The sequence below is a fragment of the Nomascus leucogenys genome, chromosome 24 (assembly GCF_006542625.1).
Source record: "Nomascus leucogenys isolate Asia chromosome 24, Asia_NLE_v1, whole genome shotgun sequence".
NCBI classification, from domain to species: domain Eukaryota; kingdom Metazoa; phylum Chordata; class Mammalia; order Primates; family Hylobatidae; genus Nomascus; species Nomascus leucogenys.
The window spans coordinates 17,430,905-17,444,975 of NC_044404.1; the positions used below are offsets into that span (position 1 = coordinate 17,430,905).

Genomic DNA, 14,071 nt, shown 5'->3' on the forward strand with positions numbered 1-14,071 from the left:
GGTGGTAGAAAAGGCAGTCAGGGAGGTGATGGGAGGCAGTAGGAGAGGTGGTCAGGGAGGAGATAGGTGGTGGTAGAAAAGGTGGTCAGGGAGGTGATGGGAGGCAGTAGGAGAGGTGGTCAGGGAGGTGATGGGAGGCAGTAGGAGAGGCGGTCAGGGAGGGATAGGGGTGGTAGAAAGGTGGTCAGGGAGGTGATGGGAGGGTAGGAGAGGTGGTCAGGGGGTGGGGGGGGGGAGAGGTGGTCAGGGAGGTGATAGGAGGTGGTAGAAAAGGCAGTCAGGGAGCTGATGGGAGGTGGTAGAAGAGGCAGTCAGGGAGGAGATGGGAGGTGGTAGGAGGACGTGGTCAGGGAGGGAGGATGGGAGGCTAGAGGTGATGGGAGGTGGTAGAAGGGTCAGGGAGGAGATGGGAGGTGGTAGGAGGGGTGGTCAGGGAGGAGATGGGAGGTGGTAGCAGGGGTGGTCAGGGAGGTGATGGGAGGAGATGGGGGGTGGTAGGAGAGGCTGTGGTCAGAGGTGATGGGGAAGGGACGGGATGACCGGATGGGGTTGGGCTTGTTGGCTACTGTTAAGGCCGCTTGTTTAGAAACTGAGAATCATCACAAGGTCTTAAAGAGAGGAGGATTATGATCTGGTTTGTTAGAAAAGGGAACAAGCCCTGCTACGTGTTGAGTAAAGAGAGCAGAGGCAAGGGGGAAGGGAGTGGGCAGGTGAGGGATGCTGGGAGTGCAGGCAGGGTGTGGCCGGAGGAGGTGAGAAGCCATGAGATTCCGGCTATGTCTGGAAGGCATAGCCAGCAGGACATTCTGACCCCCACTATGAGAGAGTCAAGCCAAAGCTGACAGCAAGGCTGTGACCTCTGTGGGTGGCAGGCACCATCCCCTGGGAGGGGAGGACTGTGGGAGGAGGAACAGGTTGATGGAGAATGAGGGGGTGGGAAGAGGGGACCCAAAGTTCTGTTTAAGGCAAGTGGGAGATAATTGGTCAACATCCAAATGGGAAGTCAGGTGAGCCTGGATAACATCTGATGTTTGGGAGGGAAGGGATGCCCAGAGATGCGAACATGAGGGTTGTGGCTCGGGAACGGAATTCCATGAGACTCGGCAGGACCACTGAAGGGGCAAGTGAGGTTGGAGGTGAACCAGGATCCCCCGGTGTCCTGAAAGCCAAGGGCAGAAAGTGTGCGGAGAACGCAGGCGTGACCAGCTGATTCAGGTGCTTCTGAGGGGAAGGTGAGGCCCGAGCATTGCACTGGGGATATGGCCATGTGATCATGGAGACCTGGACAAGGAAAGCTTTGATGGGCGGGGGAAGCAGGTTGGTCTGGGTTTTAGAGAGAAGTGGAGAGAGGACCTGGAAGTGTGATTGTTAAATTTGTGGAATCAGGCCAGGCGCAGTAGCTCACACCTATAATCCCAACACTCTGGAAGCCGAGGCAGGAAGATTGAGCCCAGGAGTTTGAGACCAGCCTGGGCAACATAGTGAGACCCCATCTCTACAGGAAAAAACAACTTTAAAAATTAGCCAGGTCGTGATGGCATGCACCTGTTGTCCCAGCTACTCGGGCCCAGCTACTCGGGTGGCTGAGGTGGGAGGATTGTTTGAGCCCAGGATGTCAAAACTGCAGTGAAGAAGTAAATTTGTAGATCAAGACCTCATTGAAACCTACTCATCTTCCCAGAAACTCACACCTGGGCACACAATTTGGAGTCTACTCTCAGGGAGTTCATGGCCCCCATGAAGCCCCAGGGAATGGACCATCTATGTGTAGAAGGCTAGATGTACCCTCTCCTGGGAGGCAGGGGAGATGGGCGGTGGATTGAATAATGGCCCCTCTACATCCTAACCCCCCCCGAACCTGATGTTTCCTTATATGGTAAAAGGGACTTTGCTGAATGTGATTATATTAGGGATCTTGTGATGGGGTGATTATCCTGGTTTATCCTGGAATGCGGGAGGGCCTGTGATGATGGAAGCTGAGGCTGGAGATCTTTGAAGGTGGAAGAAGGGGCTGCCAGCTAAGGCGGCTATTAGAAGCTGAAAAAGACAAGGAAATATAATAGATTCTTTCCTCAGGGCCTCCAGGAGGAACCAGCTCTGCCATCTCTGGACTTAAGCCCAGTGAAACTGATTTCACACTTCTGGCCTCCAGAATTTTAAGAGAATAAATGTGGCTGGGCGTGGTGGCTCATGCCTGTAATCCCAGCACTTTGGGAGGTCGAGGCAGACGGATCACTTGAGGTCAGGAATCCGAGACTAGCCTGGCCAACATGGTGAAACTACTAAAAAAAAAAAAAAAATCTGTCTCTACTAAAAAAAAAAAAATACAAACATTAGCTGGGCGTGGTGGGGCGCGCCTGTAGTCCTAGCTACTCAGGAGGCTGAGGAGTATTGCTTGAACCCAGAGGCGGAGGTTGCAGTGAGCTGAGATCACACCACTGTACTCCAGCCTGGGCAACAGAGCAAGACTCTGTCTTAAGGGGGAAAAATGATGTTTTGCAGATTCGTTTTATGCCCAAATTAAGGTTTACCAAGCAGCTGGCATGCATTAGGGACCCAACAAATGCTAGTCCCTTTTCTTGTCTGTTGAATGAACTCAACATTCCTTTAACCTTCCACGTGTGATAACAGCACCTGCTATGTACCAGCTGCAGATGGTACTGAGTTACTTCCTGTGCCCAAGTTCATCTCTAAACTTGGACCCCCCGACCCTTCACCAGGGACCTCATTCCTCTAACTCTTGGCACTCCCTTCTCATATCTCAGGGTCCAGATTTTGGCTACGTAACTCGAGGGCCCCAAACAGGCGGTATCAGTGGACTGGACTCCTTTGGGAACCTGGAAGTGAGCCCCCCAGTCACAGTCAGAGGCAAGGAATACCCGTTGGGCAGGATTCTCTTCGGGGACAGCTGTTATCCCAGGTAAGGAGGGGAGTAACTGGAAGGGGCAGCCAGGACCCAGGGATGCCGCGGAAAAGCAGAGGCCAGAGTGGAAGCCTCGCCTTCCTGCTTCCGACCCTAAACAGCCCAACAGACTTGAGGGAGTGTGAGAGGAATCCAAGTGCAGGGTGAGGAAGGCGGGCTTTGGAGCCCATAGACCCAAGTTCAATTCCAGCTCTGCCACTTACCCTCTTTCAGTCAGTGAATATTTACTAAGCATCCAGAATGTTCTGGGAGCTGGGAATGCAGCTGTGGACATGAAAGACAAGTCCTTACCACTCTAGTAGGGAAACAGATGATAGAAAAGTAGACAAGATAATTTCAAATGACAAAAACAAAAGAGAGGGGCACAGGAGGAACAGGAACTGTCAGGGTGACCAGGGAGGGCCTCTCTGGGGAAGGGGCTTTTGAACTGAGGCCTAATGACAGAAGGGACAGGGCCACATGGAGGTCTGGGACAGAGAGTTCCTGGCAGATGAAAGTGCATGTGCAAAGGCCCTGAGGCAGGAATGAGCTCCTGCGTGCAAGGCCAGGATGGCTAGAACCTATTGAACAAGAAGAGGCTGGCCGCAGTGGCTCATACCTGTAATCCCAGCACTTCGGGAGGCCGAGGTGGGTGGATTACCTGAGGTCAGGAGTTCGAGACCAGCCTGACTAACATGGTGAAACCCCGTCTCTACTAAAAATTAAAAAATTAGCTGGTCCTGGTGGTGCATGCCTGTAATCCCAGCTACTAGGGACGCTGAGGCAGGAGAATCGCTTGATCCCAGGAGGCGGAGGTTGTAGTGAGCCGAGATTGCGCCAGCCTGCGCAACAGAGCAAGACTGTGTCTCAAAAAAAAAAAAAAAAAAAAAAAATGAGGAAGAGCAAGGCACTGGAACACGAATTTTTTTTTTAGGAGAAAACTGAGGCTCAAACAGGTGAAGGAATGTCCCCAAGGCCACATGGCTAACAAGAGATCACCGACTTAGGTCAGACTGACTCTAAACCCCATGGGTACCCAGAACACCAGCATCTCGTCTAACTCGAGAGGCAGTGCTTTCTGAGGCTAAGCTCTGTCCTACTTACCTTAGTGACTCTGTGCCTCAGTTTCCCCCAATAAAACTAGAATGACAATTCCTTAATTTCTCAAATGTTAGGGGATAAAATAAAGGCATTCTATGCTCCTGCATCCCTTTCTCAGCTGAAGGAGAACCTTGACCTTTTTGCTAAGCCCCTTGTCCTTCAGGGACTTCCCTGTGGCCTTTGCTGCCAATAACACCCCTTTAACCCTGCCATGACAGCAATGACAGCCGGGAGATGCACCAGGCCCTGCAGGACTTCCTCAGTGCCCAGCAGGTGCAGGCCCCTGTGAAGCTCTATTCTGACTGGCTGGTTGTGGGCCACGTGGACGAGTTCCTGAGCTTTGTGCCTGCACCAGACAGGAAGGTACAGTCTTGGGGGCTGCCTTAGGAAGCCATGCCTCCTTCCTGGGTAGACCCTCTGCCTGGGGTGGGAGCAACTTTACTTGTCTGAGTCTATTTTTCCTTCACCCTTAGGATGGCAGTAGAGGAGGTGGCCAGCTTGGGTCCAAGTCCCCACTCCTCCCACTGTCGGCAGATCCACCCTCCTTGGGAGGCCCAGGGGCAAAGCTGACCTCTAACCCCAGTGTTTCTGCCTCCAGGGCTTCCGGCTGCTCCTGGCCAGCCCCAGGTCCTGCTACAAACTGTTCCAGGAGCAGCAGAATGAGGGCCACGGGGAGGCCCTGCTGTTCGAAGGGATCAAGAGTAAGTGGGCCCTGCCTTGTTCTCCTGTCTGTGCACCTTCCTGCTTCCCGTGGTCCGCTGTTGCCTGGAGGGAATCATCCAGGCAACAGGGTAGCATCTGAGCACCTACTGTGTGCCAGGCACTGTGCCAAGTGCTAGGGAGACTGCGTGAACAGGGTAGAACAGCTTGCTGCCCTCTGGGCTCACAGGCCAGGGGGAAGTGAGTCAACAGAACAGCTCCAACACAGGGGCTTTGAGGGGTGTCTGAGTGGATGGAGCTCAGAGAAGGCTTCTTGGAGGCTGCAAAGGCCAAGCAGGAGCATGCAAGTAGGGGTTGGCTGGGCAAACGGGGCAGGGAAATGAGAGGAAGAGAGATACCACAGGCAGAGGGACAGCGGGTGGAGTGGCTCAGAGGCAGGAGAAAGCACGATGTATGTGAGGACCTGGGGGAGGTTCGGTATAGCTGGAGCACAGATGAAATATTACTCTTTCAGCAGAGCTCACACACATGGGCCGGGCCCACGGGCTGAAAAGCCTCTGTGGCTGAGAGCTCCACCTCAGATCTGAGTATGTTGTGTGGCATCAGGAGAGGGCAGACCTGTTTCTTCCTTTCTCGATGGGATCTCTTTGGAGATAAGATAATTTAGCATTAATGCAAAGCAAAACGTTCCAGTGAACAAGTTTCAGTGGTTCAACTTTATAATAATTATAAGCAACCCTGTTAAATTTTTCTGGACATTCTTTTCTTTTGAAACGAAGTTTTCGTCTGTTGCCCAGGCTGGAGTGCAATGGCGCGATCTCGGCTCTCTGCAGCCTCTGCATCCCAGGTTCAAGTGATTCTCCTGCCCCAGGCTTCCGAATAGCTGGGATTACAGGTGTGCACCACCACACCTGAATAATGTTTTGTATTTTTAGTAGAGATGGGGTTTTGCCATGCTGGCCAGGCTGGTCTCGAACTCCTGACCTGGTGATCCACCCACCTAGGCCTCCCAAAGCGCTGGGATTACAGGCGTGAGCCACCATGCCCGGCTTAAAACAAGGAATTTTCTTATTGATGGCAACTAAATGGTATTTGTAGCATTTTTATCACACAGTAGAGTCCGTCCATTCACTATACTTTTCTGAGCTGTCTGTCCTGCATGCAAGTAGATATTTTTAATGTTGTCTGTTTTCTGTGCTGTTTCTGTAAGTGTGCTATTAAAATACATTAAACTAGGCTGGGCGCGATGGTTCATGCCTGTAATCCCAGCACTTTGGGAGGACGAGGCGGGTGGATCACGAGTTCAGGAGTTCAAGGCCAGCCAGGCCAAGATGGTGAAACTCCGTCTCTACTAAAAATACAACAATTAGCCAGGCGTGGTGGCAGGTACCTGTAATCCCAGCTACTTGGGAGGCTGAGGCAGGAGAATCACTTGAACCTGGGAGATGGAGGTTGCAGTGAGCCGAGAATGTACCACTGCACTCTAGCCTGGGTGACAGAGCAAGACTCTGTCTCAAAAAAAAAAGAAGAAAACATTAAACTAAGCCGAGTGTGGTGGCTCACACCTGTAATCCCAGCACTTTGGGAGGCTGAGGCGGGTGGATCACCTGAGGTCAAGAGTTCAAGACCAGCCTGGCCAACATGGTGAAACCCCGTCTCTACTAAAAGTATAAAAATTAGCTGGGCGCAGTGGTGCACGCCTGTAATCCCAGCTACTGGGGAGGCTGAGGCAGGAGAATTGCTTGAACCCGGGAGGTGGAGGTTGCAGTGAGTCAAGATCGCACCACTGCACTCCAGCCTGGGAGACAGAGCAAGGCTCTGTCTCAAAAAAAAACAAAAAAAAAAAACAAAAAAAAAACTATAAAAATATATTTTAAAAATAATTTAAATGAGGTGAGAACAACATTTTTAACGAGAACTTATACTGCTAAAATATTGTATTAAAGGCATTTGACTCGCAGATGCTCACAGCAAGCCTGTATGGTAAGAATTATTACTGACTCCATTTTATAGATGGGAACACTGAGTCCCCCCCAGCACTGGCTGGGAAGAGGGAAATCAACCTCTAAGTTCCTTTGCCTTTTTTTCTTTTTCTCCATGACAGAAAAAAACCAGCAGAAAATAAAGAACATTCTGTCAAACAAGACATTGAGAGAACATAATTCATTTGTGGAGGTAAGAGCCTGGGTGCCTACACCCCAGCAGACCTGACGCCCTGTCCCCCGCTCAGCCACTTTCCCAGTGATTAGAGGCACGTAGAGGCTCAGGGTCTCAGGATGCGCTGGAAGACAGAGACACAGAAGCAAGAGCAGAAGCAGAGACTGGGAGAGGCTGAGGGAGCAGAGGGAATGGGAGGCCCCAGGGTCCCCCGAGAGCACTGGGCAGAGGCCCCTCTGTGCAGGGAGGCCTGGCAGCCACCTTCACTGCCTTCCTGACACTGTCCCAGGTCCTTTCCTCAGGCAGGGGGCCTCAGCCCCACACTGTCCCCCACCCCCCCCCCCCCCAGACTGCCAGCATCCCCCACTCACTGACCCTGCCCCTCCCCCCAAGAGATGCATCGACTGGAACCGCGAGCTGCTGAAGCGGGAGCTGGGCCTGGCCGAGAGTGACATCATTGACATCCCACAGCTCTTCAAGCTCAAAGAGTTCTCCAAGGCCGAAGCCTTTTTCCCCAACATGGTGAGGAGGTGGTGGCTTTAAAACCCCAGGGTGTGGCATGGAGGTAGCTCAGCCTGAGAGGCCAGCAGGGCACCTGGGCGGTCCCAGAGGGCTTGGCTCCTCTCCATAACCGTTTGTAGCTTTGTCCTGAGTGGTACAAGGTCAGACGTGACCAGGTCCATGCACGTTGGTGTCTTTCCACAAGGTCAGGCTTCTACTGATGCTATTTCCATCACAAAATCCACAAGCCACACAGAGTTCCCCAGGGGCAGTCCTCAGGTGGGCAGAGCCCTGGGCACACAGGCTCAAGCCACTCCACAAGTCAGTCAGTACTGCAAACCATACATAGCAGTGTACTCAATCAACACAGAAATGTTACAGATGAAACATTCATATCAAACAAAGCAATATTTAACATCAAGAGAGAAGGGGACAGGAAAAGGGGTCAGTGAACCAGTCCAAGGAGAGTGATGTGGACGGAGAGGGTCCTGGGCTGATCTAAACGGACATCAGCGTCTTGCAAGGAAGAGTGTAATTTTGGCAGAGCCTTCAACAGCGGGTGCCAGGTGCTAATCGCTAGTGACAGCAAGACAGTGTCTGTTAAGACAGTCATCTTGAGGCCGGGTGCGGTGGCTCATGCCTGGAATCCTAGCACTTTAGTAGGTCAAAGGGGTGGATCACTTGAGGTAATGAGTTCGACACCAGCCTGGCTAACATGGTGACACCCCCATCTCTACTAAAAATACAAAAATTAGCCAGGTGTGCTGGCAGGAGCCTGTAATCCCAACTACTTGGGAGGCGGAAGCAGGAGAATCACTTGAACCTGGGAGACGGAGGTTGCAGTGAGCCAAGATCACGCTATTGCACTCCAGCCTGGGTGACAGAGTGAGACTTTGTCTCGGAAAAAAAAAAAAAAGACAGTCATCTTAAGCTAGTGAAGACCTGCTCTTTTTATAGCCAGAGTCCTCTGGTGAAGACTGATAGTAATAGAGTATGCCTGCTTATGTCCCTATCTGGTTGGGTGCAGTCTCTGTTGATTAGGCAAACATCTGGTTCCTGTTAGCATGGGGCCTTTTGAAATGTAAGATGGAGTCTTTTTCTAAGATGGAGTCACTTATGCCAAGGGTGCTCTATACAGGCTTGCATGGCCATGTACCACTTCCAGAGCACCTTCTGGTATCTCACAACAATTCTGGGAGTCAGAGTCTATCGTCACCTCCACCAGGGCTCTGGCTTCAGACCCCCTGCCATAACCACCATGCTGCCTTCCCACCTAGCAGCTTCCCTGGGGCTCCGGGGTGGTGCAGGGAATGGAGGGATGGATAGGGAGTCAAGCAACAAACAAGACACCCTCAAGTCGCCTTATGCACCATAACAGGGACACACGTGGGGGCACCACCTCAGACTGGGGGGTCCGGGAAGGCCTCTGTGAGGAGGTGGGGCTGGCACTGCCTAGGCTGAGTGGGATTCACCTCCTGGAGGCTGCACTTGTGGGTGGTCCCACCTTTGTCTTGAGCGTTCACTGTGGCCCCTAAGTGCTGTCTTGATATCATCCACTGTGTTTTTGCCATTCCTTGGCCCCATTCCTCCCTCTCTTCAGAGCATATCCGAGACCCAGGCAGAAACTTCACCTGGTCCTACTGGGGAACCCCAGCCACCCCCTTCTTCTGGAGCTGGGCGTTACAGTCCAGGGAGGAGCCAGCAGGCCCTACCACAGTGGTTTTCAAACTGGGTTCCCTAGGGCCCTTGAGTTCCAAGGCAGTGCCTCGAATCCAGTGGTTCAGATTTTCTGTTTCTGCATTGACATTCTGCAAAAGATTGTGTGTAGAATAAAGGGCTCCTTGGCCAAAAGGAATTAAAGTATTGACCCCAAGCATTTTGTTTCCCTCCAGTTTGGCCAAGCCAGGCTTCCCAGTGCGGGAATGAAAGTGGACGCCCATGGCTATGGTAGTCAGCAACACTGAGGGCTGACCACGTGCCTTCACTGCTCAAGGTCCCCAGAGGGAGTCTGAGCATGAGACCAGACTCTCTCCCGGGAGCTGGCTGTGGGAGGCCGGGAAGAGGGAGTGGAACAGGCAGAGGGATGAACAGCACGAGGCACTTAGCATGCATGTGTCTAGGCGGTGGCAAAGAATGAGATGCCTCCTTGAGGACTCATGACCCATGGAAAATGGCTGTGCACCTACTATGTGCCAGCACAGTGCTGTGCCTACGTGTTCTTACCTAATTTTCATTGCAATGGAAATATGTGTTGGGCTCATTTTGCTGATGAGGCTCAGAGGGGTGATGTGACTTGCCTAAGGCCACACAGCTATTGAATAGCAGAGTTGGCATTCAAACCCACATAGGCCTACAGCCAAAATCCTCACCTTTCCACCTCGCCGGGCTGCCTGCCAATCTAATGGAGGAAGCAGAGTCATTTACATACATTATTTACATATGGACAGTGCCATAACAGAGGCAGTCATTTATCCATCCAGTCAACAGATGTTTATTGAGTATCTACTACGTGCAAGGCGCAGTGCTGGGAGTTATGGGAACACAGAGCAGGAGTGACTGCCAGAGCTCAGGGATTCATGGGCAGTTTCACAGAGGGGCTGCCATCTGAGCTGGGCCCTGAGTAATAGAAAGAGCTTACCAGAAGGTTGCAGATAGGGGAGGAGAATGTAGTGTTAACAGCATGGGCCGCATCAGAAAGAATGAAATCAGCCAGGAGGGGTGGCTCATACCTGTAATCCCAGCACTTTGGGAGGCTTAAGCGGGAGGATTGCTTGAGTCCAGGAGTTCAAGACCAGCCTGAGCAACATGGAGAAACTCTGTCTCTACAAAAAATACAAAAATTAGCCAGGCATAGTGACATCTGCTGAGGCAGGAAGATTGCTTGAGCCCAGGAGGTGGACATTGCAGTGAGCTGAGATCGCACCACTGAACTCTAGCCTGGGTGAAGAGTAAGACCCTGTCTCAAAAAAAAAAAAAAAAAGAAAGAAAGAAAGAAAGAAAAGAAATCATGTCCTTTGCTACAACATGATGGAGCTGGAGGCATTATCCTAAGTGAACTAAAACAGAAAATGAAATACAGCGTGTTGTCACATATAGGTAGTGGGTACACATAGACACAGAGATGGAAATAATAGGCACTGAGGACCCCCAAAATGGAGAGAATGAGAGCGAGGTGAGGGCTGGAAAATTACCTATCGGGTATGATATTCACTGTTTGGGTAATGGATACACTAGAAGCCCAGTGCCCACCAGTAATCAATATACCCATGTAATAAATATGTATATGTACCCCAGAATCTAAATTTTTTTAATTTAAAATAAATAAGAGTATGGAACTTGGAGTCTAATAGCTGCAGTTCATGTATAGCTGGGTGGCCTTAGGCAAACCATTTTCCACGTCTGGGTCTCAGTTTTCTCATTTGTAAAGTGGGGCTATTATTTTTATTTTGTTTTAATTTTTGAGATAGAGTCTTGCTCTGTTGCCCAGGCTGGAGTGCATTGGAATGATCTCGGCTCACTGAAACCTCCACCTCCTGGGTTCAAGCGATTCTCCTGCCTCAGCCTCCTGCGTAGTTGGGATTACAGGCGCACCTGGCTAATTTTTGTATTTTTAGTAGAGAAGGGGTTTCACCATGTTGGCCAAGCTGGTCTCGAACTCCTGACCTCAGGTGATCCACTCACCTCGGCCTCCCAAAGTGCTGGGATTACAGGCATGAGCCACCACACCCAGCAATTTTTATTTTTGAGATAGATTCTCACTCTGTCGCCCAAGCTGCCAGGCTGGAGTGCAGTGGCACAATCACAGCTCGCTGCAGCCTTGACCTCCTGGGCTCAAGTGATCCTCCTGCTTCAGCCTCCAAAGTAGCTGGGACCACAGGCACACACCACCATGCCAAGCTAATTTTTAAAAATACTTTTTGTAGAGATGGGATCTCACCATGTTGCCCAGGCTGGCCTCAAACTCTTGGGCTCAAGCGATCCTCCTGTCTCAGCCTCCCAAAGTGCTGGGACTACAGGTCTGAGCCACCACGCCTGGAGGGGCTATTATTTCCAAAGGTCAGAGAAGGGAGGGGCCGCTCGGATTGCGCTGCAGGCTGCCCACTGCTGCCTGTGACCTGAGCCCTCACTTCTCTGCAGGTGAACATGCTGGTGCTAGGGAAGCACCTGGGCATCCCCAAGCCCTTCGGGCCCATCATCAATGGCCGCTGCTGCCTGGAGGAGAAGGTGTGTTCCCTGCTGGAGCCACTGGGCCTCCACTGCACCTTCATCAATGACTTCTTCACCTACCACATCAGGCATGGGGAGGTGCACTGCGGCACCAACGTGCGCAGAAAACCCTTCTCCTTCAAGTGGTGGAACATGGTGCCCTGAGCCCATCTTCCCTGCTGTCCTCTCCCTCCTGGCCAGATGTCGCTGGGTCCTCTGCAGTGTGGCAAGCAAGAGTTCTTGTGAATATTGTGGCTCCCTGGGGGCGGCCAGCCCTCCCAGCAGTGGCTTGCTTTCTTCTCCTATGATGTCCCAGTTTCCCACTCTGAAGATCCCAAAATGGTCCTAGCATTGCACACTCAGTTCTGCTCTAAGAAGCTCCAATAAAGTTTTTTTAAGTCACTTTGTACATGAGGTCAAGATGCTGTTGGTATCATTCATTCACTCATTTGTCATGGTTGAATTGACTATCACAAAAAGCAAACTGAAAAGTATTAACAGGCTGCGCTGAAGGCCACGTTATTGTATGTGTCTTTTGCTCCCAGACATGTATTTGGACTATAAAATTTTGCATGATCCTAGTTCATTCTGAGTTTCCCACGGGACCTTTCCAAGAAGAGGAGGAGGAGGGAGCAGGGGAGGGGTGAGCCCCGCTGAGAGTCTGGGCATATCCCTCTTTAAACTCACCTACAACTGGGCATTCACCTACATACTGACAGCGATGGATTTTTGTGGAATGAAGTAATTCATCTCCTCGGTGTTCTTTTTGTATATTGCCTTTTATGGCTTTGACATAAAGACTTAGATTCCTCTGTAGACAATAAAACTCGATGGCTTGAGATCATTAAAATTGAGACCAGATATTGGCTCGGAAGGGTCCGAGATGTTCAGAGAACACCCAGGGATCCTGTTATTTTCATGTAGGTCGTGGAGAACATATGATGGTGGAAAAAATGAATATCAAAAGCCTCTGCCTTCACACTTCCTGATTTCAAAACATACTACAAGCTACAGTCATCAAAACAGTGTGGCATGGTCATAAAGACAAATAGACCTGTGGAATAGAATAGAAAGCCTGGAAGTAAACCCTCAAGTATAACATTTCTCCAAAGATGATGTACAAATGGCCAACAAGCACATGAAGAGATGCTTACCATCACTAATCATCAGAGAAATGCAAATCAAAGCCACAGTGACCTCACCCATTAGGATGGCTACTATAAAAAAAAAAGCGTTGGTGAGGATGTTGAGAAATTGGAACCCTTGTGCACTATTGGTGGGATTGTAAAATGAAATGATGCAACTGCTATGGAAAAAAGTATAGAGGTTCCTAAAAATAATTAGAAATACAACTGGTATATGATCCAGCAATCCCATTTCTGGGTAAATATCTGAAAGCAATATCTCCTTTTTTTTTTTTTTTTAAGAGGGGGTGGAGGGGGGGTTTTACCATGTTGCTCAGGCTGATCTTAAACTCCTAGGCTCAAGCAATCTGTCCACCCTGGCTATGGAATATTATTCAGCCTTAAAAAGGAAGGAAGGAAGGCCAGGCACAGTGGCTCACACCTGTAACCCCAGCATTTGGGGAGGCCAAGGTGGGCAAATTGCTTGAGCCCAGGAATTTGAGATCAGCCTGGACAACACAGCAAAGCCTTATCTCTACAAAAAAAAAAGAGTTGGGCATGGTGGTGCACACCTATAGTCCTGCCTACTTGGGAGACAGACGTGGGAGGATCACCTGAGCCTAGGGAGGTCGAGGCTGCAGTGAGCCGTGATTGTGCCACTGCACTCCAGCCTGGGTGACAGAGTGAGTGAGATCCAGTCTCGAAAATAAGGAAGGAAATCTTGTCACATGTTACAACATGAATATGCTTTCAGCACATTATGCTATGGGAAATAAGCCAGTTGCAAAAAGAGAAATCCTGTATGATTCCACTTACATGAGTTATCTAGAAAAATTCACAGGAACAGAAAGTAGAGGCTGGGCCAGGTGACTCACACCTATAATCTCAGCACTTTGGGAATCCGAGGCAGGTGGATCACTTGAGGTCAGGAGTTTGAGACCAGCTTTGTCAAGATAGCGAAACCCCATCTCTACTAAAAATATGAAAAATTAGCTGGGTGTGGGGTGCACATGCCTGTAATCTCAGCTACTCGGGAGGCTGAGGAACATGAATCACTTAAGCCTGGGAGATGGAGGTTGCAGTGAGCCAAGATCGCCCCACTACACTCCAGCCTGGGCAACAGGGCAAGACTCTGTCTCAAAAAAAAAAAAAAAAAAAAAATGTAGAATGGTGGTTGCCAGGTACTGGAAGAGCAAGAAGAGGGGAGTTGTTGAATGGGTGTGGAGTTTCTGGAGATCTGTTTCACAACAATGTAAATATACTTAACGTTGTTGAACTGTACACTTAAAAATGGTTAAGATGGGCCAGGTGCAGTGGCTCACGCCTGTAATCCCAGCACTTTGGGAGGCCAAGGCAGGCAGATCACCAGAGGTTAGGAGTTCGAGACCAGCCTGGCCAACATGGTGAAACCCCATCTCTA

At 50.5% G+C, this 14,071-nt stretch overlaps 1 protein-coding gene across 1 annotated transcript in view; it reads left to right on the top strand.

Moving 5' to 3' along the window:
- Positions 1-11,941, top strand: part of PADI4 (peptidyl arginine deiminase 4) — a 57,151-nt gene extending 45,210 nt beyond the window's left edge. Inside the window, exons 11-16 of the mRNA XM_003279528.2 lie at positions 2,766-2,920; positions 4,222-4,366; positions 4,602-4,704; positions 6,768-6,838; positions 7,214-7,342; positions 11,459-11,941. Of these exons, the coding sequence (XP_003279576.2) occupies positions 2,766-2,920; positions 4,222-4,366; positions 4,602-4,704; positions 6,768-6,838; positions 7,214-7,342; positions 11,459-11,692 (837 nt within the window). The 3' untranslated portion in view covers positions 11,693-11,941. The remainder of the gene's footprint in view (positions 1-2,765; positions 2,921-4,221; positions 4,367-4,601; positions 4,705-6,767; positions 6,839-7,213; positions 7,343-11,458) is intronic.
- Positions 11,942-14,071: the final 2,130 nt, after the last annotated feature.